Raw genomic sequence first — 15,564 nt, forward strand, 5'->3', positions numbered from 1 at the left:
CCTTACCTGGCTGTGTGCTGACCCACCCACCTTGTACCCTTCAGTGTGCTCCACCTGTCTCCTTACCTGGCTGTGTGCTGACCCACCCACCTTGTTCCCTTCAGTGTGCTCCACATGTCTCCTTACCTGGCTGTATGCTGACCCACCCACACTCTCTATGTCCTTCTCTCTAGCATCGTCATGTGACCAGGAGCACCAGTCAGCCCTGGAAGAGGCCAAGCAGCCAAAGAACGACAACGTGGTGATCCCGGAGTGTGCGCACGGTGGTCTGTACAAGCCCGTGCAGTGCCACCCCTCCACTGGGTACTGCTGGTGCGTGCTGGTGGACACAGGCCGCCCGATTCCCGGCACGTCTACAAGGTGAGCTCCTCACCGTGGGGGCTGGTGGGAGAATTTTGGGCATGAAAATCAGGAGGTGAAGACCCCTCCTTTACAACAGCTTGCACCAGCTGTGGGTGCTTGCACCTCCTAGACCCCGAGTGAAAATGCATTTCCTGCAGCAGAGACAGCCACGTGGCCAGTGTTCCTGTGGGCTGGCTGGTAAAGTGCATGACTTTGGGCGTGTGAACACTGGAGGGAACCGTCTGTGTGATGGTCACCAGGAGCCGCCTCTGAGCCACAGTAGGAGCCGGAGGGCAGGAAAAGCAGGCAGGGTCCGTCCGTTGCATTTCTCAGGCAGGAATGCCTTTTGAGAAAGCCCTCAGTACTGGACGCCGTGGTGGGCACTGAGGACACATCCACCATCAAGGACCATCAAGGGTTTCCCTGCCATCAGCAAAGGGAGCCAGCGTTTAATAAGCTGAAAGACTTGATCTCCCAAAAGGGCTTTTTATAGTGTGAAGCTATCTGTGTCAAAATTATTACTTTAAGAAAAATGAAAATGCACTAAAGGCAAAAGCAGTAATAGTTATCCAAGGATCTGAAATACAGAAACATGTATTCACGCATGTCTTGCCTGAGTTTGAGCAAAGCAAGTAATTTCATACTGGTGCCTGAAGAATAAGAGCTATTTGTGCCTGGAAATAGTACAAACACAGGTGGAAGTGTTTTCCAAGCTCTTTGCTATATGGATTCATCTTTGATTTTATAGATTTAGGTAAAAAAGCTTACAAATACGTGAAAATATTATCCACTTTAACCACAGTTTCACCCCTAATGCCCAGACCTGAACATGTTGACCTTCCTTTTAATGTTCCCAAATCTTTCAAGGCTGATTATGAGGCATTTACAGGTGGAAGCTTATCACCCCAGGTTCCCGGAGCTGGGCGTACAGGTGACCAACTAGTACTGCTTCACCAAGACGAAGTCCATGCAGACCTGTCTCTCAGCTGTTTAATGAGCCAAGACTCTTTGGGAGCCCTGTGTTAGAAATTCTAATAGTAATCTGGCATTAAAGCCAGTCCTTACACTGTGGTCCTAGTGGCAGACACACCACTGTTCCCAGCCACGGTGGGTAGATCCAGGCATCTGTGCTGCACGTACGGGTGAAGCCGGCAAGTGTCAGACCCCAAGCAAGGAGGTCTGGCTTGTGCGATGTTACAGGAGACCAGCTCACACCAGTCTGCTCTGCAGTGTGGAAAGAACATACATCTTTTCAAGGTTTTATTGTAAGAATTTAAGGAGGCATACTCGTATGCAACAGTATGTGTACAGGGAGCGCTCTTTTCTCAGAAACCTTTCTTGGGTGCGGTGTTTCTGCATATTTTAAAGCTCTGCCTTGTTTATGGTGTGTCTAAGTGAGGGCATTTGTTCCCAAGGCTGAGCTTGGAGCAGCTGCAGGGTGAGACCTGCGCTGAACCTCTGCACTGAGGCAGGGTGTCACTGGAGACGGTCTCGCAGCCCTGGCCAACGAAAACCCTCAAGCTGCCAAACCCAAACTCCTCGAACTCTGAAACCATGAACTCGGCATTGGAGTGTTATCCCTAAAGAACCTGGGAAAGTTTTCCTTGATGAGCAGACCCCTCTCTCCCTTCCATCGCTCCTGACTTCACTGCCCCTGCCTTCTTAGGGCTTCCTTCTATGGAGAGTCTCGTTTGTCCCGCCTTTGCCTACACTCCCTCTGCTCCTTAGGGACTCTCGGGAAAATCAAGTACCCTTTCTAAGCCCTAAATCCTTCATCTGTTAAAACAAACAGACAAACAAAAAGAGGTGTGTATGGGTATGTGGTGGAGCCCTGGTGAGGCAGTGGTTAAGCACTAGGCTGCTAACCGAAAGGTCAGCTGTTCGAACCCACCAGCCACTCCATGGGAGAAAGATGTGACAGTCTGCTCCCATAAACATTTATAGCCTCGGAAACCCTATGGGGAAGTTCTACCCTGTCTTACAGGGTCACTGTGAGTCAAGAGATACTCAACAGCAATGCGATATCTATCACACAACTTTTGCCAGTTCAACTTTTTGCTGGTGTACAACTTATTGACAGCAATCCCCATAATCAGCAGTGCAACCCTACCCTTAATCAATGTGATTTAAGAACTATCTATATGGGATCCAAGTGACAACAGCAACTCGAAAGATTAGACAAGAACCTAAGGGGGCTGTGAGTTTACATGAGTGAGAGAGGAACACCTCAGAAAAGCAGGGTGAGAATGCTCGCACAACTGCAAGAACGCAGTCGGTGTCACTGAACCGCACATGTAGAAACTGTTGAATTGCTTGTATGTTTTGCTGTTTATATTCTCAGCAACAACAACAAATGAATAAAATTTAGGGAAAAAAAAAAACCTCTAAAAAATGTTCAAAGATGCTTATAAATGGTCTCCATCTAGTGTCCTAGTTTTGTTGTAACAAAAATACCACAAGTGAGGGGCTTTAAAGAACGTGCATATATTTTCTCACAGTTCAGGAGGCTAGAAGTTTGAATTCAGGGCTCCGGCTCTAGGGGAAGGCTCTGTCCCTCTGGGCTCTGGGGGGAGGTCCTCGTCTCAGCTTCTGGAACCCCACGCTCCTCGGCTTCTTGGCAATCTCTGGGTGGCATCTTCTCCGTCCCCACCTCCTGCCATTTGGGCATGCTTGTCTCTATGTCTCATCCACTCCTTTCACAACTCAGGAGCGATTAGGTGTAGCACACGCTGACGTGGCCTCATTAACATAACAAAGAAAATCCTCTTCCCAAAGGGGATCTCATCCACAGATCTAGAGGCTCGGATCCCAGCACATATTTTGGGCGGACACAATTCAATCCGTAACACTCTCTAGTTTACAGTCTAAGAGCACAGACCTGGATGTAGACCAACATTGCTGTCCTGGTTTTTATTAAGGGCCTCGCACTTTCTGCCTTCTCCATCCTCCCTCTGGTCTCCCCTGGAATCTTCACTAATCTGCCCTGGGTGTCACTGAGAGGGCAGGATCCTGTGAGGGGCCGCCCGTCACGCTCCACAGCAGACCCAGGCTGGGCCGCCCAGGACCCTCGTGCACACACAAACTAACAAGCGTGTACGCGCTCATCTGCCTCCAGCGAGGGCATGTCACGTGCCAGACGGCACACGGACACGCGTGCCTTTACCGAAATCAGCTGGCTGTGCACGAGCAGCTTGTGCGGCGGCCTGAGTGTTGCTGGGAAGTGTCCGTGCGTCTGATTAAAAGGCAAGAGCAGACAGAGAAGCAAAATCCTGGTTTCACTTCAGTTTGCTCAGCTGACTTGCGAGCTTCTTGTTGCTTTGTTTGTGTATCCTCAGTGGCTAACCATCACCTTCTGCTGAGTCACACAGTCTATTTGTAAGAGCGCTCTGAGGGTGGGTGGATGTGTTTGCGTAGGTGTATGTATTTGTATGTGTGTACGTTTATATATATACATGCATACGTATATAAACACACACACAGCTGCAGGGTTCCTTACACACTGTCATGAGCCAGCAGAGGAAAATGTGTGTGTGTGTGTGCATGCGCGCGCGTATAGAGAAAGCTACCCGTCCGTATCAGTTTCTCTGCATCGGAATGCTCTAACTGGGGCGTGTTCCCAAATGGGGCACAGCCATGTACTGTGACGTACAGCTCTGGGGTGACTTGGTTGGATCGGCTTGTCGGTGAGGTTTCTTTGGTGGGGGTCAGGGTGACAGCAGCGGGCACCGTTGCTCGCTGCCTCCCGCTGACATTCTGATCACAGGCTTCTCTTCCGTGGTGAGCAGTCCTGTTCACGGTACCTTCGGAACACCTGCAGCGTCCTGCACGGGTGGGCGTTTGACGTGTATGCCGTCCTCGGTGTGTGCTTGGCCTGCTGCTCTCCTTGGTTGAGGGTGGCAGTCTGGGAGAGGTGTCCTTGGTGTCCCCCACATGTGCTTATGGTGAGAGTGTTACAGCCACAGGCTTAGCACACGGCTGTTCTCCTTGAGCAGCCTGCTGCTACCACAGTGAAGGGGTGAGCCTGGGTCAGCGATGTTCTTACTCCTGAGACAGCTGCTGCTGCAGGTCTCCAGGAGGGGCCCAGGCAGGAGTGTGTGTGTGTGTGAGCATGTGTGTGCGTGGGTGTGTGTGTATGAGCATGTATGTAAGCATGTGTGTGAGCATGTGTGACTACATGTGAGTGTGTGTTGTGATTGCAGGCGTATGTGTGTGAGAGCATGTGTGTGAGTGTATGTGAGCATGTGTGTGTGTGAGCATTGTGTGTGTGCATGTTTGGGTGTGTGTGAGCATATGTGTGAATGTGTGTGTGAGTATGTGTGTGAGCATGTGTGTGAATGTATATTGTATGTGTGTGTGAGCATGTATGAGTGTGCATGTTTGTGAGTGTGCATGTATGTGAGTGTGTGAGCAAGTGTGTGAGCACTGTGTGTGTGAGCACTGTATGAGTGTGTGAGTGAATGTGTGCGAGTGCATGAGTGTGTGCATCTGTGAATGCATGTGTGTATGAGTGTGCATGCATGAGTGCATGTATGTATGAGTGCATGTGTGAGTGCATGGTGCAAGTGCGTGTGTGAGTGCATGTGAGTGTGTAGGTATGTAGCATGTATGTGTGTATGTGAGTGTGAGTGCATACATGTGTGAGTACATGTGTGCATGAGTGTGTGCATGTGTGTGAGTGCACGTGTGAGTGTGTATGTAGTGTGTACGTGTGTGTATGAGTGTGACTGTGTATGTGTGTGAGTGCATGTGTGTGCTTGTGTGTGAGGGCATGTATGTATGTGCATGCATGCACATGTGTGACTGTGTATGTATGTGTGTGAGTGTATGAGTGTGTGTGGGTACACAGACATGTATATTCTAAGACATTTTAAGCAGAACTATTGAAGGAGAAGATGGAGATAAGTTAGATCAGCCGAAACCAGAGGAGAAACTGAGTTTATTAGCATAAAAAGAGATAAGCCTTTATACACTGTAGTGCATTGTACCAGAATTTTCTACAGTAATTATTGTATTTTTATGTAAATGAGCTTCAGAACTTTTCTAGCACGATGCCCGGCACACAGAAGTGAATAAAGATGACTATTATTATTATTCTGCATAAATTTGCAGTAACATAGTCCGCTTTTAAAACCAAAAGAAAGCCCAACGCGTTGTCATCAAGTCAATTCCAACTCATAGCGACCCCACGTGTGCAGAGTAGAACTGTGCTCCATAGAGTTTTTAAGGCTGTGACCTGTCAGAAGCAGTTTGACAGGTCTTTCTTCAAAGGCACAGCTGTTGGGTTTGAAGTGCCAACATTTTGCTTAGTACCAAGTGCTTAACTGACTATGCCAACACAGACAATTAAACAGGCAGTGCAAATCCAAATGGCAGAGGAGGGGGTGGGTAGTGGTGGGAGTGAGCAGCCGTGTCAGGGAGGTAGCTGGGAGGTCCCTCTGAGGCAGAGATATGTGAGCTGGCATGAGGGGTCAGGGAGAGAGGGCTCCAAACAGAGGGACAGTGGGTGGGAGCCTTTCGAAGGGCGCGGTGTGTTTGGTGATACAAAGACGGTCACTATGGTGGGGCCGTGCTGTACCAGGATGGAGGGAGCACACGAGGTGCAGCTAGAGACCCAGAAGGTCGGGTTGGGAAAGGGGGCTGCACTCCAGTTCCAGTGGACACCACGGGAATGTTCTCAGCATAGACGCCACAGGGTCTGTTAGTAATTCTGAAAAACTCACTGCACCCATTCGCTCAGTCTTGCTTTTGTTCAGTTCACATTCAGTACACAGCCCTGGTGGTGCAGTGGTTAAGAGCTCGGCTGCTAACCAAAAAGTCGGCAGTTCGAATCCACCAGCTGCTCCTTAGAAATTCTATGGCGCAGTTCTACTCTGTCCTGTATGGTCGCTGTGAGTCAGAATCACTCAACGGCACCTAAGAACAGCATGTTTGAAAACTTGGGTGTCCCCGGTGCTATTCCAGGTGCTGTCCCAGGTGCTGGGAACAAAGCAGTGTCTCAGTCTCCTGGTGCTGTTGTAACACAGATTTCACAAGTGGTGGCTTTGAAGAACAGAACTTTATTTTCTAACAGTTCTGGAGGCTACAGGTCCAAATCGGGGTCTCGGCCATTCCATTCCTTGCAGGCGTTCCTTGGTTCCTTGGTTCCTTGGTCCTTGGTCCTTGGTCCTTTGTTCCTTGGTTCCTTGGTCCTTGGTCCTTGGTTCCTTGGTCCTTGGTTCCTTGGTTCCTTGGTTCTTTGGTCCTTGGTTCCTTGGTTCCTTGGTTCTTTGGTCCTTGGTTCCTTGGTTCCTTGGTTCTTTGGTCCTTGGTTCCTTGGTTCCTTGGTTCTTTGGTCCTTGGTTCCTTGGTTCCTTGGTTCTTTGGTCCTTCGTTCCTTGGTCCTTGGCTTGTAGGCAATCCTCACATGACGTCTTCCCCCACTCCCTGAGTGTGTCTCTGTGCCTAATCTACTCTTTTCCTAACTCAGAAGTGATTGGATTTCAAGCCCACTCGACTTGGGTGTGCTCTAGTTAACATATAACAAAGACACCTCTATTTCTAGACAGGGTCACATGCATAGGTATAGGGGCTGGGGTTCCAACACGTCTTTGGGGACGTGATTTAAAGCACCACAGCAGAGACAACATAGGCCAAAGCTGATGCTTCCCAGGAGCCTGCCTGTAACAGGAGGAAACAGGCAGGAAACCCAGAAACTTGTAGAGAAAGAAAAACAAGTAAATATGTCGGGTGATGCTAAATTCTATGGAGGAAAACAGAGGAATGGGGACGGGGAAGGATTGTGATGTAAATGAGAGGGCCAGCTGGCTCATGGAACCACCGATGTTTGGGTGAAGACGTGCAGAAGGCGGGAAGCAAGCACGCATGTCAGTGGGTGGAGAGTCCAGGTGAGACCCAGCCGGCACCCATGCAGGTGTTCTCAGAGTTGGGTGTTGCTTAGAGGTGTGGGGACCTGCAAACTGGCTTAAACAAGGGAAGCTATCACCTCATGTGACAGGGACTGAGGAGGAGCTGACCTGGGTCCATCCATATTGTGATCTGAGGATGTCACCAAGGACACAAATTCTCCCCAAACCTGTACCTGACGCCCTCACTGAGCTGACTCTGCCCTCCAGGTTCCTCATGGTCACAAGGTGGCTGCCTCAGGTCCAGCCAGCTCACTCAGATGTGTCAGTCACAGGGCCCGGAGCTATCTCGTTCTCCTTCTTAAAAAAACCTGTTGCTTTCTAGTCGATTCAGACTCATAGGACCCTATAGGACAGGAATAGGGTGTCCAAGGAGCAGCTGGTAGATACGAACTGCCGATCTTTTGGATATTAGCTGAGCTCTTAACCACTGTGCTACCTTCTTAGGAGTCAATATTCCTTCTCTGGAAGTCCCCTGGCTGGTTTTACTTCTTGGATCGTTGGCCGGAACCAGGTGACATGCCCATTGCTAAACCCATCACTGGCAAGAAAATGGAATTCGTTTAAATTGGTTTTTAATCTAACCATCTAGGGAGGTGTGGGTGTTGGCATATCCATCCGAATCATCCGTGGGAAGGAAGGGCACTCGATCATCTCCAGGCAGCTCATCCCGTCCTGCCCCATGGGTTCTCCCGAGGCCGAGTGGGGTCCAGGGAGCCGTCAGCAGACCGCTTAAACGCACCCTCAGTCACATAGATGATATTCTCTTACTGATTTTCTGAAATATGCAGCTCCGGGGAGAGACGTGATAGATTTATGTGCAGGTGGCCAGACAGTTCAAATGCTGGTTTTCCTTAGTCATTCTCTCTATTTTCTTTCGGGGAAGAATAAGAAACCACCCACCAGCAGAGAAAAGCTGTCACTGTGAAATGCATCTCTGTCTGTAAGCCAGCTCTCTCTCCCGTAGGTGGTTAAAACAAACGAACCCACTGCCTTTGAGTCGATGCTGACTCATAGCAGCCCTACAGGACAGGGTAGAATGGCCGCCTAGGGTTTCCAAGGCTGAAATCTTTATAGAAGCAGACTGCCATGTCTTTCTCCCGCGGAGCGGCTGGTGGGTTTGAACTGCCGACCTTTTGGGTAGCAGCTGAGCCCTTAACCACTGCGCCGCCAGGGTTCCTAGGCAAGGTGATTTTTGATTACCCAATAATCAAAGATGCGATGAAACCCGTGTGAAACTGCTCACTACAGATTAGTAAACACAAGTGAGCCCGTGCGTACCTCGCTTACTGGGTCAACTGCCCGGAAGTATGCCTGGGGAGTGCAGAGATGCCTGTCAGATACCATAACTACAGCATTCTGCCCGCTGGAAGCTGGGAGCAGCTTCTTCCCAGCTCAGAATTCCTAGCTGGATGAGTCCCCGGGAGAGACAGTGCGTGGGGGTGCAGCACCCTGGCCTCCCGCTCTCCTGCCCGCTGGTGCCGCGGTGAAGCCTCTGTGGAGTGTGCAGCCCCTGAGGATGAAGCGCCGACCTGTGAACGCTCCTGCTGGGGTGGGCTCCTGCTGGGGTGGGCTCCACCGATGAGCAGTGGAGGTGGGACAGGCAAGGCTGACAGCCGGCTCCTGCATGCACGCCCAGGACTCTCTGGAGGGCAGATGGAGGGTTTGGCCATCTGCAGCAGTCAGATAATCAGGCATCAGGCTTCTCTTACCTGGCTCTGAGGGCAGCCCCCTCCTCTGACCTCTCCCTGGCAGTGCACGCCTGTGACGGAGAGCCAGGTGCTGGGGGACACTAGACCGGCGAGCCAGGGCGTGTTACTGACTAGGCTAGGTGAGCATGGTGCTTACGTTGCTTACCAGATCATCTGTAGTGAACAAGTTCACATCAAAGATGTGGTAAAAACCCATGTGAAATTGTTTACTATGGATTACTACATAAGCACAAGTAAGCCTGTGCTTACCTTGCTCACGGGGTCATCTGCCCCTGTCAGGGATTGTGAATTTGAAAAGAGGCTTTGATTCTGTAGGAAGTGCTGTGGGGTGGGGAGAGAGGACAGATGCCGGCCACACCTAGAAGCAGAGTCTTCGATGTGGTGAAAAAATGTGACGGCGTTCACTACAGATGAGCTGGTAAGCAAGGTAAGCACCGTGCTTACCTTGCCTGTTGGGTAATCCGCCCCTGCCGGCAAGAGGGTTCCTTTTGTGAAGGTGGTACAGGAACGGCAGTGTTTCCTTATGATACGCACTTGGCCGCCGAGAGTCGGAGCCAAGTCCACAGCAGCTAATTACAACACCAACAACATGGACACACGTTAAACATTGTTGAGTAGAGTGGTCGTGAGTGTCAGAGTGAGTTAGGATTTTTTTTTTTTATCGAGACTTCAAGGCATTCATGCTATTTCCTGAGACGGCCATTTCGGCAAGTTGCAGCTGTCCCCGTGGTTCTTTAAAAGCAGCAGCAGAACCCTGTGGTTTAAACCCGCAGCTCCACATACGCATCCGTCCCGGGATTCTGGAGACGTCCCAGTCCCCGAGGTTGGTACAGAACCAGAAGCAGCGTCAGCTGGACCAGCCTCCCGGGCGCTTCAGAGTTAAAAGATTCCTCATGGGCTAAGGACCGTAGTAGCTCTCGTCACCTGCCGGAATGGCTGGCAGTCGGGTCCTGCAGCCTTGTGGTAGCTCCACACCAGGCTCACGTGCACGACTGAGCTTCCCGTTGCTGCCTGCGCTGCGGGCCTGCGGTGCCGCAGTAACGCTCATTGGACCTGGGTGCCTTGTAGGGCGCACCGACATTTGGCCTCCACTGGGATTCCATGGTCGGGTCTGCCTGACTGGGGAGGAGCTGGCCATCTGCCTCTGTGTGACAGCTTGCAGGGCCTTTGCTAGGAAGGGGTCAGTGCTCACACAGGTGTCACTGGTGCCAACACCACGGACACAGGTGGGACCTACAGCCTGAAATGGGTTTTCCCCACCCCGAGAGTGTCCACCTTCTGCAGCTTCAATAAGCATAAGTAAAAATAGGAGCTTTGCAATCCCACTCATGGGTAAACAGGCCTCTTTGACCTGCCTTCTCTTGGTGAACGTATCCACTCCCCATCGACCTCCATGTTCCTCACTGGATCGGGAGACACCCCAGCTCAGAAACAGGCCCCGTCCACCAGTGTCCACATTTCCAGCAGACTGGCTCTCTGTCGTCTGGTTCCATTGTAAACAATACAAGCTAACAGCTTCTGGTCAACATTCAATGGCTTAGCTGCTTGCCTCCCTGTGTCAGGGACTCAAAAAAACCCAAAACAGGCAGATTAGGTTGGTGTGAATGGAGTGTTAGGTTTTCTGGCATCAAAGGCTGTTCAGCTACTGCCTCCTTAGCTATGCGATCGTAAGAACTGGATGGTGCCTGGCTACCATTACTGAACATTTCGTCAAGGAATCAACAGACGAATCCTCATCAAATGAGAAAAAAATACATGGAACAGAATTTCAAATTCTTACAGAATCCAGACTTCCTGAATCTACTGAGACTGGAGGAACCCCTAAATCTAAATCTCTGAGAAAATCTTCAAGCCACAAACAGAAATTATCCCCTGAAGTTGTCTGTAAACTATAAACAACTGCTTAGCTAAGTTAGTGAAGGATGTTCGCCAGGAGCGCTTGATTTTTTTAACAATTAGTTATAAGGAATCAAATTGTCGACAGTAACTGTACAGCGTCCATGAGAAGTTTGGTGGACAGTGTCTCGAAGGCAGTGGTGGTGAAACAATGTGGGCAGAGATGGGGAGAAGTGTGACGTGGAGAATGTAACCAGTGTTACTGAGCTGTACACGCGGAAACTGATGAGTGGGTGTGTGTTCTACTGCATGTATTTTCACCAGTTTTGTTTTTAAGAGGCTGTTCAGGGTGTGAGGAGGAGAAGGGGAGATCATAGTCACCTTCTCTCCATGGCCACACTCCCCTCCCCTCCCCACCCCAGGACTGGCCTGAGCTCCATAGGACACCAGGAGAAAAACATTCTGGAAAGTATCCCTTAAGAGAGAAGCTTTATTGACATTTATTTTCCACGGTTGGAAAAAAGAAATAAAGGAGAATCTAAAAGAAACACTGTGAAGTGAATATGATCATGTACCCCTTTCTTGGGAAGGTAAGAAGGAAAATGGGGCAGAAGGAGATCTCAGAAGTTAATGTGTTCAAGTATCCCTGCTTGTGGGAATTAAAAGGAGATAGAGGGTATGAGGGATGGAGAGAACGTTTGCTCACCTCCGGAACATCAGCAGGCCTCTGGACTGGAGCCTTCCACCTGCATCCCCTCTCCTCACTGGTTCCTGCTTCTCATCCACATTTCCCTCACCCCTCCAGACAAGATCAGATGCTCCCTGGTGGAGCTTGCTTGGTGTATGAGGCTTTCCCTGGAATGTCACCTGCCACAGTCTGCTACCCCAAGACCCCTGAGCAGCAGACAAGATGACAGGACTCAATGTGCAAGAGATGTGTCAGGGGAGAGGCCTTGGAAAGAGAGCTGGGGCCGGGGGCCTCAGATTGAAGTGGAGTCGGGCTCAGAGCAAAGGAAAGAGGAAATGAAGAAGGAGGAGGGAAGGGTCTTGTCGTTTCTTGCCAATTCCTGGTGACCCCATGCACAACAGAACGGAACCTTGCCCAGTCCTGCGCCATCTTCATGGTGGTTGGTGTGCGTGAGTCCACTGTGTATTTTGAGGGCCTTGTAATGTAGGGCTCATCTTCCAGTACTATATCCGAAGATACCTTTTGTGATTCATAGGGTTATCAGTGGCTAATTTTCAGAAGTAGATAACTAGGCCTTTCTTCCTAGTCTGTCTTAGTCTGGAAGTTCTGCTGAAACCTGTCCACCATGGGTGACCTTGCTGCTATTTGAAATACTGGTGGCATAGCTTCCAGCATCACAGCCACACACAAGCCACCACAGTACAACAGCTGACAGACGGGTGGTGGGGAAGTGTCTCATCCAGGAAGTTGGGCAAGGCCCCTGGGGGTCTTGAGTCAAAGTCAGCGTCAGGGAACCCCACAGCTCCCGGGAACGGACTTCCCTTCATAGCTTTCCCATGTTCAGTCCGTCTGGGATCGGCTTGTGAGAAGCTTGGCTTCGGGAGGTGGGATGGACTTCACTGTGGGGAGCAGGATCCATTGGTGAGTCTGCTCTTTGGATCAGAGCATCGGAGGCAGACACTCGGGGCTGGCACACATTTTGTGTTCATGGTCTTGGCCCACCACCTGGCTGGGCCGGTCCCCACGCAGGGGGAAAGTCTCCACTGTAATAACACGGTACCCAGAGCCCAGAGCAAGGCAGGTGCATCCAAGGAGATGCTTAGTGACCGCATGGAGGCACATGGAGTCTCTCTTGCTGGTGGGATCTGAGCCTTCGATGAGAGGCACATGGCTCCCTCTATCAGCTCAGCAGAATCACCTAACACTGTCCTCACACTGCAGTGGTCACTGGGGCAGAGGGTCCCCCGGGCTGCAGGACCTGTGTGCTCGGAGCTTAGCCCCCTCCACAGTCAGGATTTTCTAAGTTTCCTATCAACTTGACAGGAGGCCAGAAAGGAGCTTTTTTTTTTTTTTTTTTTTTTTTTTTTTTTTTTAACAGTGAGACAGAATTCTGTAGCTTCACGAGTTGGATGGAAATTTAGATGAGGCGGTCTCTGAGTGACATGCAAATCTAAAGCACTGAGGTTCTTCTGAGACTTGGCGCTCTCCTCCGGGGTGGGGGGTGTTCACATCCACCGCCCTCGAGCATCCACCTCCGGATAATCCCGATCCAATGGAAGAGAGCGCCTGCTGTTCATAGCATGCTGCAGCGGGTGGAGGTGGGGACGTGCGGAAGGTTCGCTTGGACAGCTGGGTGGAGAGAGCCCGTATACCGCTGTCGCAGGGTGCTTCTTCCCATTGACTGTGTCCAGTCACAGAGGTGCTCAATCACAGGTGCTGTGGTATGAGAACGAGGTGTCCTAGTGTGTGCTGAGCCACAGGGTACCGTCACCAAGTCTCCAACCATGTGTTCTTTCTTTCTTCTCCCCCACCCCACCCCCCCCCCCTTGCAGGTACGAGCAGCCGAAGTGTGACAGCACAGCCAGGGCCCAGCCGACCAAAGCCCGGGACCTGTACAAGGGCCGCCAGCTCCAAGGTGAGCAGGCTGGGTGGTTTGGGTAGACAAGTGTTGGCACCACGGTGAGACTCCGCTCGGATGGAGGATGTTTCCCAGTGGTTTTGCCTGGTGAAACCTCCTGACCCTCCTCCCTGACGCATCTGAACCGTAGGTAAAGCGTGCAGACTGGGGCCTTAGCGGGTTGATTTCTTGTGAGACCAGCCAGGTGGGAAGACCAAGTCTAGGTTCAAACAAGTAAGCGGAGATAACAGTGCAACCGTGAAACCATAACGTTATCACTGCAGAACTTCTAGATGCTTTCAAAATACACACCCAAAAGTCTTCTTTTTCTTTGACTTCAAAGAAAGCAGTAATTCAGATGTTGTTTTCTGACATTCCCTTTGAAATCGAACCAACAGCCCAGGAAGCTGAAGTTTAACTTTGGAGCCAAACATGAGTTTAATCTACTTAGCAAGAGAGTTTCATAGCGATGAACAATTCCAAATTAAACAGAAGCAGGGAGCTTAAACTTACTATTACTAAAAATGCATTTACTAAAAGATACTTCGTGGGTGTTGCCATTCTCAAAAAGCAAGTAAGTGTGGTGCACCAAAAATGGCTAGAGGAGCAGTGCAGCCTAAAGCCTTCTGGGGAGCCACGTCGACTTAGCAACGTGTGTAGGATTGGTGCATCACAGGACACCCCCAGACCCACACACCCAGGGCTCCAGCAGCTCCGTGCACCCCAGGAGACGGAGGAGAAGCAGACAGAGCGCTGATGTCACGCGGTAGCTTTGCAGGGTGTTTCTGTGCTGGCTGCTGCTTTCTGTTGTTTTGATCCTCACATTTTTGATTTTTTCTTTAAATGCCCGAAGTTGTGTGTGTTTAGCCAAAGCCCCAGAGATCGCGAGAATCAGTCTCCACGTCCTCAGCTTGAGAGCGTGTTTGATCTTGGTCTTATACGAAATCTGGTAAATTCCTTTGTAGAAAACTTGCGTGGTTCTTGCATTATTTGTAATACCATCGACAAAGGGAGTTTTAAATTTTAAAATGTAAAGAAGTTTTTCTGCTTTTCAAACAAAGACAGAGAAGAGAAAAACATATACAATGTAGAAATTATTGATTCACACATTTCCGTATACATTCCACAAGATTCTGAATGAACATTCTTGACCCCAAGGAAGCAGAGATGACGGATCGGGGTTCTCGGGAAGCAAAACACAACACCTTGCCCTGAGGACCGCCTCATGTAGTCAGGAAGGCAGCAGAATGTCGAGAAGGAAGTATGGAAAATGCTGTCGAAATTCTGAGGAGGGTAACCAGAACCTGGTTTCTAGAGGAAGAGGGATAAGTGATTGATTTTCCACTTAATAAAAGTGACCACACACTACACAGTGTAGGAAGCCCCAGCTCCCCCATCCTTTCTGGTAGCAGCATCCAGAACATTCCAGGAGGCGGGATGTAGCCAGTCCTTGTGGTCCACCCGGCACTCTCCACCAGCCGTGCAGGGGTTAACAAGATGGGCAGTTTCCTGTTTGTAAACAACCTTGACTCTTTTGCTGGTCAGTTCATTAAAGAATCCCCTTTGGTTTCTCTCCTGGTGGCTTGGACATACAAACAGGTGCACTTCATTGAAGGAGGCAGGCCTCGTTGGCCTTGCTGTCTAAGGAATCTCTGTTTCTAATTCTTAACTTCTCGGTAATAAGTCAGCATCTTCGAGCGTCTCCTCTGGACTCCTCTGAGCCTCTGGAGCAATAAAAAATGTCACTTGCAAGTAACTCTGCTTAACTGTAAATCACCACCGTGATGCTGTGTTCTTTTTTTACTTGAAAAACTAAGAACCCGACACCAGCTCCTCATCCTATGATGATATCACGTTATTGTGTTGCTCTGTGTTAAATAACAAGACTTTGTAATCTGTCCTTTACTGTGTTCACTGCCAATAATTTAGGACTCGCGCCTTGTCTGTGGCTTGCTGTAGGTGATCCAAGCAAATAGCTTTTGCTTCTCTGGAGATGTGTGTGGGTGTGTTTTGTTTGCTGTCAGATTTATTTTTTTAAGCTAAAAGAAAGGCACAAACACATTTTCATGTTTATCAGTTTATTTGCTTTAGCAGAGTTCTTCTATTATTTTAAATGTTTTACAGATTAAGGGAGATAAGAAAATGCAGTTTTGTCTTTTTGGGGAACTGAATTCTTAGGTGCAGACC

The 15,564-nt window shown here is 49.9% G+C and overlaps 1 protein-coding gene across 1 annotated transcript in view; it reads left to right on the forward strand.

Annotated features, from left to right (window-relative positions):
* SMOC2 (SPARC related modular calcium binding 2) overlaps window positions 1-15,564 on the forward strand; it is a 168,022-nt gene that overhangs the window by 91,105 nt on the left and 61,353 nt on the right. The window contains exons 8-9 of the mRNA XM_023728234.1: window positions 174-360; window positions 13,313-13,395. Coding sequence (XP_023584002.1) covers window positions 174-360; window positions 13,313-13,395 — 270 coding nt within the window. The remainder of the gene's footprint in view (window positions 1-173; window positions 361-13,312; window positions 13,396-15,564) is intronic.

This window comes from Trichechus manatus, unplaced genomic scaffold (assembly GCF_000243295.1).
Source record: "Trichechus manatus latirostris isolate Lorelei unplaced genomic scaffold, TriManLat1.0 scaffold00002, whole genome shotgun sequence".
Lineage (NCBI taxonomy): Eukaryota > Metazoa > Chordata > Mammalia > Sirenia > Trichechidae > Trichechus > Trichechus manatus.